At 41.5% G+C, this 14,299-nt stretch overlaps 1 protein-coding gene across 1 annotated transcript in view; it reads left to right on the forward strand.

Annotated features, from left to right (window-relative positions):
* LOC126471404 (bifunctional glutamate/proline--tRNA ligase) overlaps window positions 1–14,299 on the forward strand; it is a 252,116-nt gene that overhangs the window by 180,268 nt on the left and 57,549 nt on the right. The window contains exons 17-20 of the mRNA XM_050099536.1: window positions 2,644–2,853; window positions 3,498–3,650; window positions 11,650–11,767; window positions 13,415–13,554. Coding sequence (XP_049955493.1) covers window positions 2,644–2,853; window positions 3,498–3,650; window positions 11,650–11,767; window positions 13,415–13,554 — 621 coding nt within the window. The remainder of the gene's footprint in view (window positions 1–2,643; window positions 2,854–3,497; window positions 3,651–11,649; window positions 11,768–13,414; window positions 13,555–14,299) is intronic.

Raw genomic sequence — 14,299 nt, forward strand, 5'->3', positions numbered from 1 at the left:
CATGGTAGACCATTAACTGGCCTGTCATATCACCCTACTTAACCCCATTAGACTTTTGTTTATGGGACTGGTTAACGGGGGGTTGCTTATGCTACAGATCTGGATACATGTGAAGAACTTATCACTTGCATCACCAAGGCTGCTAAGATGATTATCAATATGCAACACAAAACACCTTTCAATGCGTTGACAAATGCATTAAGGTGGATGGGGGGCTGGTAAGTAACATTCACACACGTCTTCATAATCATTCAGGGATGTGTGTAGACTTCAACCCACTCCAGTTCTGTAATGATAAAAAATCAGACAGAAGTTCCTAGGTCTTTTTTGGTTTCTTTTCACATGTAGAATCACCTCACAAATTATGTAACATTCCTCCTGGATCACCCTATATATAAGTGATAAGTCAGTTGAGACAAAGGACAACATAAGATATTTAAATGGAAATGTCACATGAAACAGTAGTAAGGTGGTGGGGATGGTGGATTGTGGTAGCCAGTTAGATACTAAAAAGAGAGTTTGATGTGCAAGAAAGTGTGGAAGAAATAAATGTTGTTTAAAGATTCTGCAGTGGTATTAAGATTGGATCGTTCCATAGTGGTCTTAGAGATGTTTTTGGAAGTGGACTTGCAAAGTCATGGGTGAGTTCAGAGATGTAGTCACCAGTACAGAGTGCAGTTGGAAACCATTGTCTGCCTTGATGATACAAGGTAATCAATATCATTATTTTATTTGCTTTTCTATTAAGTGCAGCATCCAAAGCTTGTACAGGAGAATGTTCAGCGGCCCCTATATTTTCAACAAAGCCATTATGATGTTTTCAGCATTGATATACAGTCAATCATTTAGTGAGAGGGCAGTTGACGAGACTTTTTATGGGAATTCTGTACCACACGTTTAAGATGCCCGTTTACCATGCAAAGGAAGGTCCCGGGTGGTTGCTATTGCCAAATTTTTAATATTGCTTTGTACTTTTTATAGTTTTTGGAAACAAAAATTTTCATTGTTGTGTGCTTTCAGGTCTACAGTTGAGTTCTTAATTCCATTTTATGCACCACATTTTGACAACTGAGCAAATTATGTTCTTCAGGTGTTTGTACTCTGTTGTATATGTGTACTTTCTGCCTGGAATCCAAGCACACTGTTAAGTATTGTTGGTGATGTGTAATTATGCCAAGGAAGCCTGAAAGATCACATCACTCTACAGGGAGGAGCTATTCCACAATGTAAACAAGGTGGACGACTTACACCAGAAGAAAGATTAACTTCAGGTACACTATCTTCCTAACAAGATGTCAACATGAAAGGTGTTTTGGGCATAGTGAGTTGAGCTCGAACTGTAAATAGTAGTGAGACATCAACAGCACTTCACAGTCTGGTTGGAGTCCAGGGATTGAGTATGCATAACAACAAACTAATACCTCTATTCCTGGAAAAGTTGACTGGATTAATCTTCAGAATATTGTACATAAATTGAATCAGCCTGTCCATACATCCAAAAATCCACCATTAATCAATCGTGCCGATAAAACCTGAGAAAGCACATAATTCTTAATAATGGTATTAAGTATGTAAGTTGTAGAGCTTACTGGCTTGTATTTATCAGTTATCTTTTGATGTATGCTCTGACTTACATTCTTGAAGACTGGAGTTAAATCCCCAACCACCCATCTGAATTTAGTTTTCCAATGATTTTTGTAATCACTGGTAAATTAATGCCAAAACAGTTGTTCGGAGAATGCCACAGCCAGTTTACAGTCTTTGATCAAAGCATGTGCTCCATCTTTACTAACCGTATTTTGAACACGAATGTTATACTGTAATTTTCCGTTGATGTGGATTCTTAATTTTCTTTTGTTGTGTCTAGACAAGACAGCCTAGACACAATGAGAGGAAGCTGAAAGGCACGCGCTACGCTCACGCAGATGGGCGTGAGCTCTGAAACAGGATACGTAATGAATGCTATAAAGAAAAGTACATAGCTTCTGGAATACTTAACTTTAATCCATCCTTTTGGTACATCTGGAGATTGTGGCGATACAAGTGAGACTCTTTAGATACATGCAATGTTACTAATGGCGCCTTGCTAGGTCGTAGCCATTGACTTAGCTGAAAGCTATTCTAACTATCTGCTCTGCAAATGAGCGAGGCTTCGTCAGTGTGCATCGCTAGCTACGTCGTCCGTACAACTGGGGCGAGTGCTAGTCCGTATCTCGAGACCTGCCTTGTGGTGGCGCTCGGTTTGCGATCACACAGTGGCGACACGCGGGTCCGACATGTACTAATGGACCGCGGCCGATTTAAAACTACCACCTAGCAAGTGTGGTGTCTGGCGGTGACACCACTTTTTTTTTTTTTCCCCTTTTCTTTTCCCTGCCAAATACTGAAAGAAGAAGTTGTTTTAACACTTCAAAGCCACCATAGTTATTTATGAATGTTGAGTGTTATTGTTTACTAATACCTCTATTCTGCCCACAAATACAGTGGTGTGTGTGTGTGTGTGTGTGTGTGTGTGTGTGTGTGTGTGTGTGTGTGTGTGTGTAAAGGCATTGCCGTTTGTTTATTTCAATTTTCATGTTGGCTTTTTATACGTTTGAATACATAGTTAATTATTAAATTGTAACAAGTATGCTTATCTTCCAGGTTATAACCAAAGGAGAACTAATTGAATACTATGATGTCAGTGGATGTTATGTTCTACGTCCATGGTCTTTTGCTGTTTGGGAAAGAATAAAAGATTACTTTGACTGTGAGATTAAGAAACTTGGTGTTCAGAATTGTTATTTCCCACTGTTTGTTTCACGTGGTGCCTTAGAGAAAGAGAAGTCTCATATAGCAGATTTCTCTCCTGAGGTGAGCCAATTTCATTTGCTTTGTGAATTACACTCCTGCAGCGTCAGAATAGTATGTGCCTGCAAGATTATTAATTTTTAAAATAGTTGTCTGATGGCTAAAACAAGTTGTAATAAATATGTATGCTCCAGATTATTTAACTTATTCAGACTGTGCAAACTAAATCATTATACTAATAACCTGTGCTAATCTCTCAAATAAGCTGATATTATTGACAGTGTTTTGTCATTATAAACGTAGCACTCCGGTGAACTTAACACTTTGTGTCCATGCATGTAATATTATGTTAGCTTCATTGATGGAAAGAATGCCATGCCCGTAATGTTTTGATCGCAACATTTTAGTGAGGACTGTCTGACCAGTAATATTATGGGTGTGACAGTCCTCACTAAGACGTGCCTAGAATATTACAGGCTAGATCCAGATGTGTGTTGACAATAAGTTTGTACGGTTGTTTAAAATTCATAGGACACACACACACACACACACACACACACACACACACACACACACACACACACACACACACTTACTTGCCATTTCACTTAAAAATTTTCTATTACATAAATATTTCACTCGAGGCCTTATGGGCTTCTAAATGTAAAATGCTTTCAAATATTAAAAAAGACTATATATTTTATTAGGTTGCATGGATTACTAAGTCAGGTGATACTGACTTGGCAGAGCCTATTGCAGTACGGCCGACGAGTGAAACTGTGATGTATCCCTCTTATGCCAAATGGATACAATCTTACAGGGACCTACCTCTGAAACTCAATCAGTGGAACAATGTTGTGGTAAGTTTGGAAATAAGTGTTTGGCCCCCCTCCCCTTCCTTGCCTGTCGAAAACTGCCTGACATGTCAGGCATTTATATTATTAAAGTAAGCAGTCTGTGTTTTGCGATAATTCAATACAATGCAGAGTTAAATGGGTAAAGCTTACTAGAGAGAGATTTTGTTCTACTTATTCTTCTTGTGCCTGTGTGTCGCACTGGTGCAGGATTAGCAAGGTGGCATGTGGTATGGTTTGATGAAAGTTTCCAGAAAGAAGGTTCATTCTGCCAGAAAAATATTCACTTACAGATTTAGAATGTTTTTTCACAGATTTTATTGGTATAAAAAGTTTTATGTAGGCAGAGAAAGGTGGAGGGGCACATTTTGTTGATGATTTATTTGCATATATTTACCAAGTCTGTAAGTGATATGAAATGAGCACCACATATATTACAGTGACATTCATGCAGCATTTATCAACATGACATTGCTTGTGAAACTGCAGTAGCTTTAGAAAATGATATCTTGTCATTTGTGCTAGGAACTAAGAAGAAATTGGAAGACTGGCGACATACGTTTTTAGTGAAGGGATCGGATCCAGTATCAGCATCATACAATGAAGTTCCAGCCTACAGTATTTAAATAGTTTTGTTGACTTGAGGCCGCCAGCATACGCAGCAGAGCCTTATGCCTGTTGGCATGTGCCTGCTGACAGTCTCAAGATCCACTCTGTTTACTACTGTATACAGGGGGGAGAAAAATTGTGTCACAAAATTTTAACCCTTGCTAGCTGATGCCAGTAGGAACCAAAATTACTAATGTTGTGTAGGCCGCCAACGCACAATTTTTAAACTGCAGAAACTTGGTGCCACATGCCCCAGTTGGCCGCAGGATTGCCCTGTTGCTGGATGCTCTGGACAATGTATGACTGCAAATGCTTTGCCTGCCATAGATCGCAATGTATCCAAGGGAGCCCGCACGCTTGGTGGTAGAAAAAGCTAGGACATTGTTTACGTAAAGCAGGTCCTCAAACTGGCGTCCCTCTGATGCGACACAAGCTTGTTAACATCGAATGGTCTTTTGCCAATCTCTTTCAAAGATTCCTGCCATTGCTCTGATGTGATTGGTGGCATGTTGAATACGATCCAGTAATTCCTCTTTGTTTCTATGTGGTTCGCATCCAGATGGGTGAACTAGAACCTTGGAAAATCCCCACAGGAAAGGGATGCAACTGTTATGTGCAGGCACCCCATCATGCTGCAATCACATGTGTAGCTGTTATGTCCAGGGGAACATCTTCCAGCAGGCCAGGTAGAGTTTTCTGCAAAAAGTGAAGGTAATTTGGCACGGTAGGTTGAGGAAGTAGATGGAGTGGCCCAGTCAGGTGGTCACCAATAATGCCTGCCCAAATGTTGAGCGAAAATCGTTCCTGGTATCCGTGGACGTACGTGACGTGAGGATCTCCCCTTGTCCAGTAATGAACATTTCGAGTGTTAAGACCATCCTGATGGAAGGTGCACTGTTGGTAAACAACACAATGGCGGGAAAGTCGGGTCTCGTGCTACACATCGCAGAAACCACCAGTGAAACCGTAGCCTGTGTTCATAGTCCACCTCAGGATTTAGGTCTTGGTCAAGGTGGAAACTATATGGATGCTGGCCATCATCCCTCAAAACCTCCCAGACTAACCAATGAGTGCTCCCTCAAAGTGCTCAAGATCAGTATCTTCAAATGCAGCATCCCGTTGTGTTTGAGGTATTCCATTATCACCATGATATCTTGCTAACGAGCCTGTTTCGCCAAGTCGCCAGAGAGTTGCTGTAAACATTTACGGGTGTGGGTGGCGTCTTGCTGGGTACCATTCCTCATACAATCATTGAGCTTCATGCGCATTACGGATGGCTAGTCCATAAACAAAAACCGTATTGTGTTGTTCTTCAAACGAATACTGTGCCACCATGCTTACTGTATGACTAAATCGCAGTTGACGTGTATGTACTCTGAAGCGAAGCTTACATCTGAATGCCCCTGACGTGAGGTGAAGGCAAACATCGAGACCTGTTAAACATGTGCATATCACATTGGGGCAGTGATGGGGCAAGGGACGTTTGTATATGTGAACCTACAACCATAGTGCTGTGCATCAACCATCAAACAGCAACAGGGCAATCCCACAGCCAATCGGAGCACGTGGCCCCAGGTTTCCATATTTTAAAAATGGTGCGTTGCCAACATATACAACATTAGTCATTTTGCTTCCTGTTGGTATCAGCTATTCAGAGGATTTCTCCACCCTGTATACAAGGAGCATTCTAATGAAACCCAATCGCTAGTGTAAAGTAACGGGAACTCAAAAATGTCGTTATACGCAGTACACATACTCAAAAATAGTTGCCAAAACTGTTGGCACATTTATCCCATTGCGACTTTAGCCAGTCGATTCCATCCTCGAAGAAGCTAGTAGGCTGCTGTTGGGTCCAGGCCTATACTCAGTCACACACTTCATTGTCTGTTGCGAATTGATGTTTGCGAATAGTTTTTTTTTAGAGGTACAAACATATGAAAGTCCCACAGTGAAGTTCGGGATTGTATGGTGGATGTTCGAGCATTTCCCACCGAAACTGCTGCAATGTCGTCTTCACCGCATTGGCCATATGTGTGGGCAGGCATTATCATGCATGAGGATAGTACCATTGTACAACATGCTTCGGCGTTTCGACTTGATTGCTTGTCTAAGGTTCTGTGAAGTGGCTTGATAACGCTGGGCATTGATGTTGGTTCCCTGTTCCAGGAACCTGACGAGCATTGGGTCCATGTGGTCAAAAAAGGAGGACATCATGGCCTTGCCATAACCAGTGTGCACAGCCTTTGATTTCTTTGGAGGTGGTGAAGTCGCATGTTTCCACTGCTTGCTCTGACATTTGCTTTCCGGTTCAAAACAGTCATACCATGTTTCGCCATTCAAGTATTGTGCTGTTCGGTAGTCACTTGGTGAGGAACACACTGCACACAGATTTTTTGACAGTTCAAGTGTTGATGCATTATGGTGTGGACAGTGTCCTTGCTAATACCCAATAACCGATGGATCTTGTCCACGGTGATTCTGCGGTTGTCCAAGACTAAAGCAGTCACTTCCACAACCATTTCCGATGTGGTGACACAATGAGCCTGTCCAAGATGAGCATCGTCTTCCTGTGACTCGTACCCATCCAGGAATCATTTGCACCATTCCACAACACTTGAACGACTCAGACTGTACTCGCCGTACACAGCCTTCATCTGTCGATACTTTTCACATCCTCCAACTGCCTCCGCCGCCAAAAATTGAATCACTCCTTGTTGTTCCTGCTTACTCACCTGCGTGTTCGGTAGTGGACGATAACCTGTGTGATCACCTTCTCTTCGGCATGAAACCACACAGGTACTATGAAACATCAAACAATGTGCATGCGTCAGATGGCGCCACCATACTCACAGTTACATGGTGCCACCTTACGTGTAAGGCAAAGATAAACACATTGAAGAGGTTTCATTTGAATGAACCTCATAGCTGGATGGCATGTTTGCAATACAATCACACTCGCATGAGGCTTGTTGATGAAACGTTTACTGCAGATGAGTGTGGCCTCTAGATACGATCTTAGGTTAGGGGTGTATTACCAGTTTAGTCTTGGTTGCAGTTGTGGCTTCTTACAGTTCTCCACACTGCAGATGTCTTTCAGTACTGTGCATTAATGTGTATTACTTGATTGATTCGATATTGATGTAAAATCAGGTGCAACGTTTTGTTCAACATTGTCTATAAGCCGAAAAAACTACAAATTTATGTTTGCAAGTTATAACGTGATTCCTTGTGCCTCAGTAATCATGAATAAGCATGTTACAGTGACTTATTAAACTTCCTTCAGTTTCACGATAGGGCTTTTCACGACATTTTCACATTGAAAGGCACTGGAGAGGGGCGGTGTGGCAGCACGAGAATAGTGTTACAATTATATTGACGTAACATGGAGGGTTTTGCATTATGATTAGATCATGTTTTGAACTTAAAGGATTAATGCCCATCAGAACAGGATATTGCCGACAATGTTACACAGTGCAGAAAGAAATAACACTGCAAAAAATGGATGTTCGCCTATTGCAAGATATGTTATTTGACAGATCTGAACACTGGGAATGCAATATAATTTGCCTATCTGGATTGAGAGCAGGCAATTGCTCTTCCCCTTCTTGCTCTCTCTCCGTCCCCCCTTTCCCATCCCCCTCGCCCCTCTCTCCCTCCCCCTCTATCTCCCTCCCCCTCTCTCCATCCCCCCTCTCCCTCCCCCCTCTCCCTCCCCCCTCTCCCTCCCTCCCCCTCTCTCCATCCCCCCTCGCCTCTCCCCCTCTCTCTTCTCCCTCGCCTCTCCCCCTCTCTCTTCTCCCTCGCCTCTCCCCCTCTCTCTTCTCCCTCGCCTCTCCCCCTCTCTCTTCTCCCTCGCCTCTCCCCCTCTCTCTTCTCCCCCTCTCTCTTCTCCCTCGCCTCTCCCCATCTCTCTTCTCCCTCGCCTCTCCCCCTCTCTCTTCTCCCTCACCTCTCCACCTCTCTCTTCTCCCTCGCCTCTCCCCCTCACTCTTCTCCCTCGCCTCTTCCCCTCCCTCTTTCTATATCCCTCTCTAACCATTTCTTCTTCCATCCCCCCACAGTTCCACACTCATATCTTTTCATTTCATCTCACCGTTGTTCATCTACATCTACGTCTACATTTATACTCCGCAAGCCACCCAACGGTGTGTGGCGGAGGGCACTTTACGTGCCACTGTCATTACCTCCCTTTCCTGTTCCAGTCTCGTATGGTTCGCGGGAAGAACGACTGTCTGAAAGCCTCCGTGCGCACTCTAATCTCTCTAATTTTACATTCGTGATCTCCTCGGGAGGTATAAGTAGGGGGAAGCAATATATTTGATACCTCATCCAGAAACGCACCCTGTCGAAACCTGGACAGCAAGCTACACCGCGATGCAGAGCGCCTCTCTTGCAGAGTCTGCCACTTGAGTTTTTTAAACATCTCCGTAACGCTATCACGCTTACCAAATAACCCTGTGACAAAACGCGCCGCTTTTCTTTGGATTTTCTCTACCTCCTCCGTCAACCCGATCTGGTATGGATCCAACACTGATGAGCAATACTCAAGTATAGCTCGAACGAGTGTTTTGTAAGCCACCTCCTTTGTTGATGGACTACATTTTCTAAGGACTCTCCCAATGAATCTCAACCTGGTACCCGCCTTACCAACAATTAATTTTATATGATCATTCCACTTCAAATCGTTCTGCACGCATACTCCCAGATATTTTACAGAAGTAACTGCTATCAGTGTTTGTTCCGCTATCATATAATCATACAATAAAGGATCCTTCTTTCTAAGTATTCACAATACATTACATTTGTCTATGTTAAGGGTCAGTTGCCACTCCCTGCACCAAGTGCCTATCCACTGCAGATCTTCCTGCATTTCGCTACAATTTTCTAATGCTGCAACTTCTCTGTATACTACAGCATCATCCGCGAAAAGCTGCATGGAACTTCCGACACTATCTACTAGGTCATATACATATATTGTGAAAAGCAATGGTCCTATAACACTCCCCTGTGGCACGCCAGAGGTTACTTTAACGTCTGTAGACGTCTCTCCATTGATAACAACATGCTGTGTACTGTTTGCTAAAAACTCTTCAATCCAGCCACACAGCTGGTCTGATATTCCGTAGGCTCTTACTTTGTTTATCAGGCGACAGTGCGGAACTGTATCGAACGCCTTCTGGAAGTCAAGAAAAATAGCATCTACCTGGGAGCCTGTATCTAATATTTTCTGGGTCTCATGAACAAATAAAGCGAGTTGGGTCTCACACGATCGCTACATAGTAGATTCTGGGTTTCCAAAAACGACATGATACTCGAGCAAAAAACATGTTCTAAAATTCTACAACAGATCGACGTCAGAGATATAGGTCTATAGTTTTGCGCATCTGCTCGATGACCCTTCTTGAAGACTGGGACTACCTGTGCTCTTTTCCAATCATTTGGAACCTTCCGTTCCTCTAGAGACTTGCGGTACACGACTGTTAGAAGGGGGCAAGTTCTTTCGTGTAGTCTGTGAAGAATCGAATTGGTATCCCGTCAGGTACAGTGGACTTTCCTCTGTTGAGTGATTCCAGTTGCTTTTCTATTCCTTGGACACTTATTTCGATGTCAGCCATTTTTTTGTTTGTACGAGGATTTAGAGAAGGAACTGCAGTGCGGTCTTCCTCTGTGAAACAGCTTTGGAAAAAGGTGTTTAGTATTTCAGCTTTACGCGTGTCATCCTCTGTTTCAATGCCATCATCATCCCGTAGTGTCTGGATATGCTGTTTCGAGCCACTTACTGATTTAACGTAAGACCAGAACTTCCTAGGATTTTCTGTCAAGTCGGTACATAGAATTTTACTTTCGAATTCACTGAACGCTTCACGCATAGCCCTCCTTACGCTAACTTTGACATCGTTTAGCTTCTGTTTGTCTGACAGGTTTTGGCTGCGTTTAAACTTAGAGTGAAGCTCTCTTTGCTTTCGCAGTAGTTTCCTAACTTTGTTGTTGTACCACGGTGGGTTTTTCCCGTCCCTCACAGTTTTATTCGGCACATACCTGTCTAAAACGCATTTTACGATTGCCTTGAACTTTTTCCATAAACACTCAACATTGTCAGTGTCGGAACAGAAATTTTCGTTTTGATCTGTTAGGTAGTCTGAAATCTGCCTTCTATTACTCTTGCTAAACAGATATACCTTCCTCCCTTTTTTTATATTCCTTCTAACTTCCATATTCAGGGATGCTGCAACAGCCTTATGATCACTGATTCCCTGTTCTGTACATACAGAGTCGAAAAGTTCGGGTCTGTTTGTTATCAGTAGGTCCAAGATGTTATCTCCACGAGTCGGTTCTCTGTTTAATTGCTCGAGGTAATTTTCGGATAGTGCACTCAGTATAATGTTACTCAATGCTCAGTCCCTACCACCCGTCCTAAACGTCTGAGTGTCCCAGTCTATATCTGGTAAATTGAAATCTCCAACGAAGACTATAACATGCTGAGAAAATGTATGTGAAATATATTCCAAATTTTCTCTCAGTTGTTCTGTCACTAATGCTACTGAGTCAGGAGGTCGGTAAAAGGAGCCAATTATTAACCTAGCTCGGTTGTTGAGTGTAACCTCCACCCATAATAATTCACAGGAACTATCCACTTCTACTTCACTACAGGATAAACTACTACTAACAGCGACAAACACTCCACCACCGGTTGCATGCAATCTATCCTTTCTAAACACCGTCTGTACCTTTGTAAAAATTTCGGCAGAATTTATCTCTGGTTTCAACCAGCTTTCTGTACCTATAACGATTTCAGCTTTGGTGCTTTCTATCAGCGCTTGAAGTTCCGGTACTTTACCAACGCAGCTTCGACAGTTTACAATTACAATACCGATTTCTGCTTGGTCCCTGCATGACCTGACTTTGCCCTGCACCCGTTGAGGCTGTTGCCCTTTCTGTACTTGCCCAAGGCCATCTAACCTAAAAAACCGCCCAGCCCACGCCACACAACCCCTGCTACCCGTGTAGTCGCTTGTTGCGTGTAGTGGACTCCTGACCTATCCAGCGGAACCCGAAACCCCACCACCCTATGGCGCAAGTCGAGGAATCTGCAGCCCACACGGTCGCAGAACCGTCTCAGCCTCTGATTCAGACCCTCCACTCGGCTCTGTACCAAAGGTCCGCAGTCAGTCCTGTCGACGATGCTGCAGATGGAGACTTATCTACAAAATTTTACCAGCTAACAACAGGTTACATAATTATTTTTCTGTTTTTCATTGTTTTGCATTGTTGATTGAAGAATTCCAGGCAATAAGTTTGTTTAATAATGTATCCACTTCTTAGTTGCTTTCACTGTGGTGTCAATGTTTGTTTATATTATTTCTCTGGTATTTATTCTGGTATTTTTATCCAACAGAGATGGGAATTCAAGCATCCACAGCCTTTCCTTCGTACCAGAGAATTTCTGTGGCAGGAAGGGCACACAGCATTTGCCACATTTGAGGAAGCTAGAGAGGAAGTGAAGATAATGTTAGGTAACTCTAATCCTCTATTGTACATTGAAAACTCTGCTATAATATTGAAAGTTGTGCGAAGCTTATTGACTCATTTTAAAAGTTTGTAAAGCATCAGTAAAGGTTGTTTTATATTACTTTTGATATATTGTGCAAGGCTGTGTTGATGAATTAGACTGAATATTGTGATAGCACTGTTAGAATCACAATTGGGAGGGCAGAAAATGTGGCCATCCAAACTTAGGTTTTCTGTGGTTCCCTAAATCACGTAAAGCAAGGGCTTCCACGATTCATTCTCTACTGTCCTTCTAAACCATTCTTTAAAAAAACATTGAATGGTTTCTTAAGCGTGACTTCAGAAAGTTTCTCTTTAACCCCCTTGCTGCATTATTTGAGCAAACCTACCACAACATTACTGTGAAAAAGACAGCAAGGATCTTCTTGACAAATTGATATTGTGGGTCAGACTGGGACTCAATCCAAGCCCTCACCTGTCATGACCTCTGCTCTTACCAACTGAGCCATCTGGGTATGGTCTCAACTCAAAGTTTCTGCCCCTCTGTTACCTTCCAAACACCACAAATAGTCTATGCTTATGCTGCCCCTGGGAGAAAGCATAGTGTTGACGAAAGCTTGCCATAATATTTGGTCATTTCCATCATGAATTTTTCATTCTTCAATGTAGTGTAAATTTTGATGAAAAGAATGTCAGTGGTCATTCTGATAAACTATCAAGATACTGATCAGAGTCAATTCATGTTTTCATCTATCTGTATTGCTCTTCTGTTTCCCCCAACTTCACGGAGGCTCCCCTGCATGAGGGGTATAATCATTCCTTGTGTGCCAAGATTACTATAAATCGGAATGATCATCAAAGTTCAAAAGTTCACATTATTGTTATTTTGCTAATTTGGATGTTGAATTCAGAAAACAAGGAAAACTCTTGCAACAAATTTTATGGGCTTTCTAACAACTTTCACCAATCCAAGAGAGAGAGAAATTTTGAATCTTGGTGGCAAGTTCAAATTTTGTGCTGAACCGAGGCATGCAATCAAACTTTTGCAGGCAGTACACTACCATATCAGCTATTTGTTCATTCCTCACGAACTGATGCAAAGTTACGACACGTCGAATGTATCCCTCCTTATCTCCTGGGCTCTTAAAGTTTGTAAATTTCACTTGTTCTTTGCTTATTGAAGGTATAAATTCAGAGCACATAGATTTGCAGCACATTTTCAATTTGCCATTTGACAAAGTAATGTCTAACTTGGTTGTGTGGACTGTGGCTTCGATTTCAAAAATTTATTTAGTTTTTGTAGAACATTTTCCTCTTATCATTCTGAGTGTTCGGCAGTTGCTCCACATATTTCATATGGTACACGTCCTTCACCATAATCCAATGTCGTATTAGGTGAATACTTGATGTGATGGCCTGGCTCGCCATTATATTTCAAGGGTGAGTCCAGCAGCAGTGAATTGAGAGGGATCACTTACTTACAAACATTGTTAAATTCCTTCCTTCAGTGCATTCCTGGCACTATATCTATTTCTTAAAAGGGAATTTTACAAGTGATACTAAATTATATGACCTGAATTTATAGTCTTTGTAATTTCTCCAGATTGAATTTTGACATTTTTAGTGATTGGAAACATTTAAATTTGTTGCAGATTTATATGCCAATATCTACACGGATCTTTTAGCAATCCCAGTTATTAAAGGCAGAAAAACACAAAAGGAGAAATTTGCTGGTGGAGATTATACTCTCACTGTTGAAGCATTCATATCAGCCAGTGGACGTGCAATACAGGCAAGACTTTGCAGTATTTTTTGTTGAAACACTAAAAAGGATTTTTGCATAAATTTTGTTGCATATTGTAAAAGTGCAGTTGCTGTTAAAATGTGTCTAATTACAACCAATAGGATCATCATTCTGTTTAACTTACCTTCTATTATACAGCATAATTTTGCCTACGCGATATTAAAGATTATTAATTGGGACAAAAGCAGTCATTTCAGACACAGGTACATGGGTCATTCATTTGAAATTTAAAAAAACGAAAATAATTTCGTGTGTGTGTGTGTGTGTGTGTGTGTGTGTGTGTGTGTGTGTGTGTGTGTAAAACATTAAAATATTTGAATATACTCTATAAGTCATTTACTTTATGATGAACCTTGAAGATTACAACTGAATGACATGTATGGGTTTTCAGTGGTACAGTAATATTACTTTGGTCTTGCGTTGTACTGTTACTTCCCACACACCAAACTATTATGTGGAATATTCAGCTGCTGTGACAATAGTGTTTCATTTGTTTTATTAATGTAGTTTAGGTGTACACTTCAAAATTTCATAACAAAGCTTCTGTACATTATATTACATTTTGATTCAGTTTTGTTAATTTTAGTAATTTTTGAATACTTTTGTCTCTCTTGACATGTTCTTAATTTTTTGTGCACTCCTTATTGTGTTCATTTTTTCAGCTACAGTAACAGATATAATTTCAGTCTGTTCATGGTTATTACTCAGTTGAATGTTTCAGAGTGATCGTTTG

The sequence above is a fragment of the Schistocerca serialis genome, chromosome 1 (genome assembly GCF_023864345.2).
Source record: "Schistocerca serialis cubense isolate TAMUIC-IGC-003099 chromosome 1, iqSchSeri2.2, whole genome shotgun sequence".
Lineage (NCBI taxonomy): Eukaryota > Metazoa > Arthropoda > Insecta > Orthoptera > Acrididae > Schistocerca > Schistocerca serialis.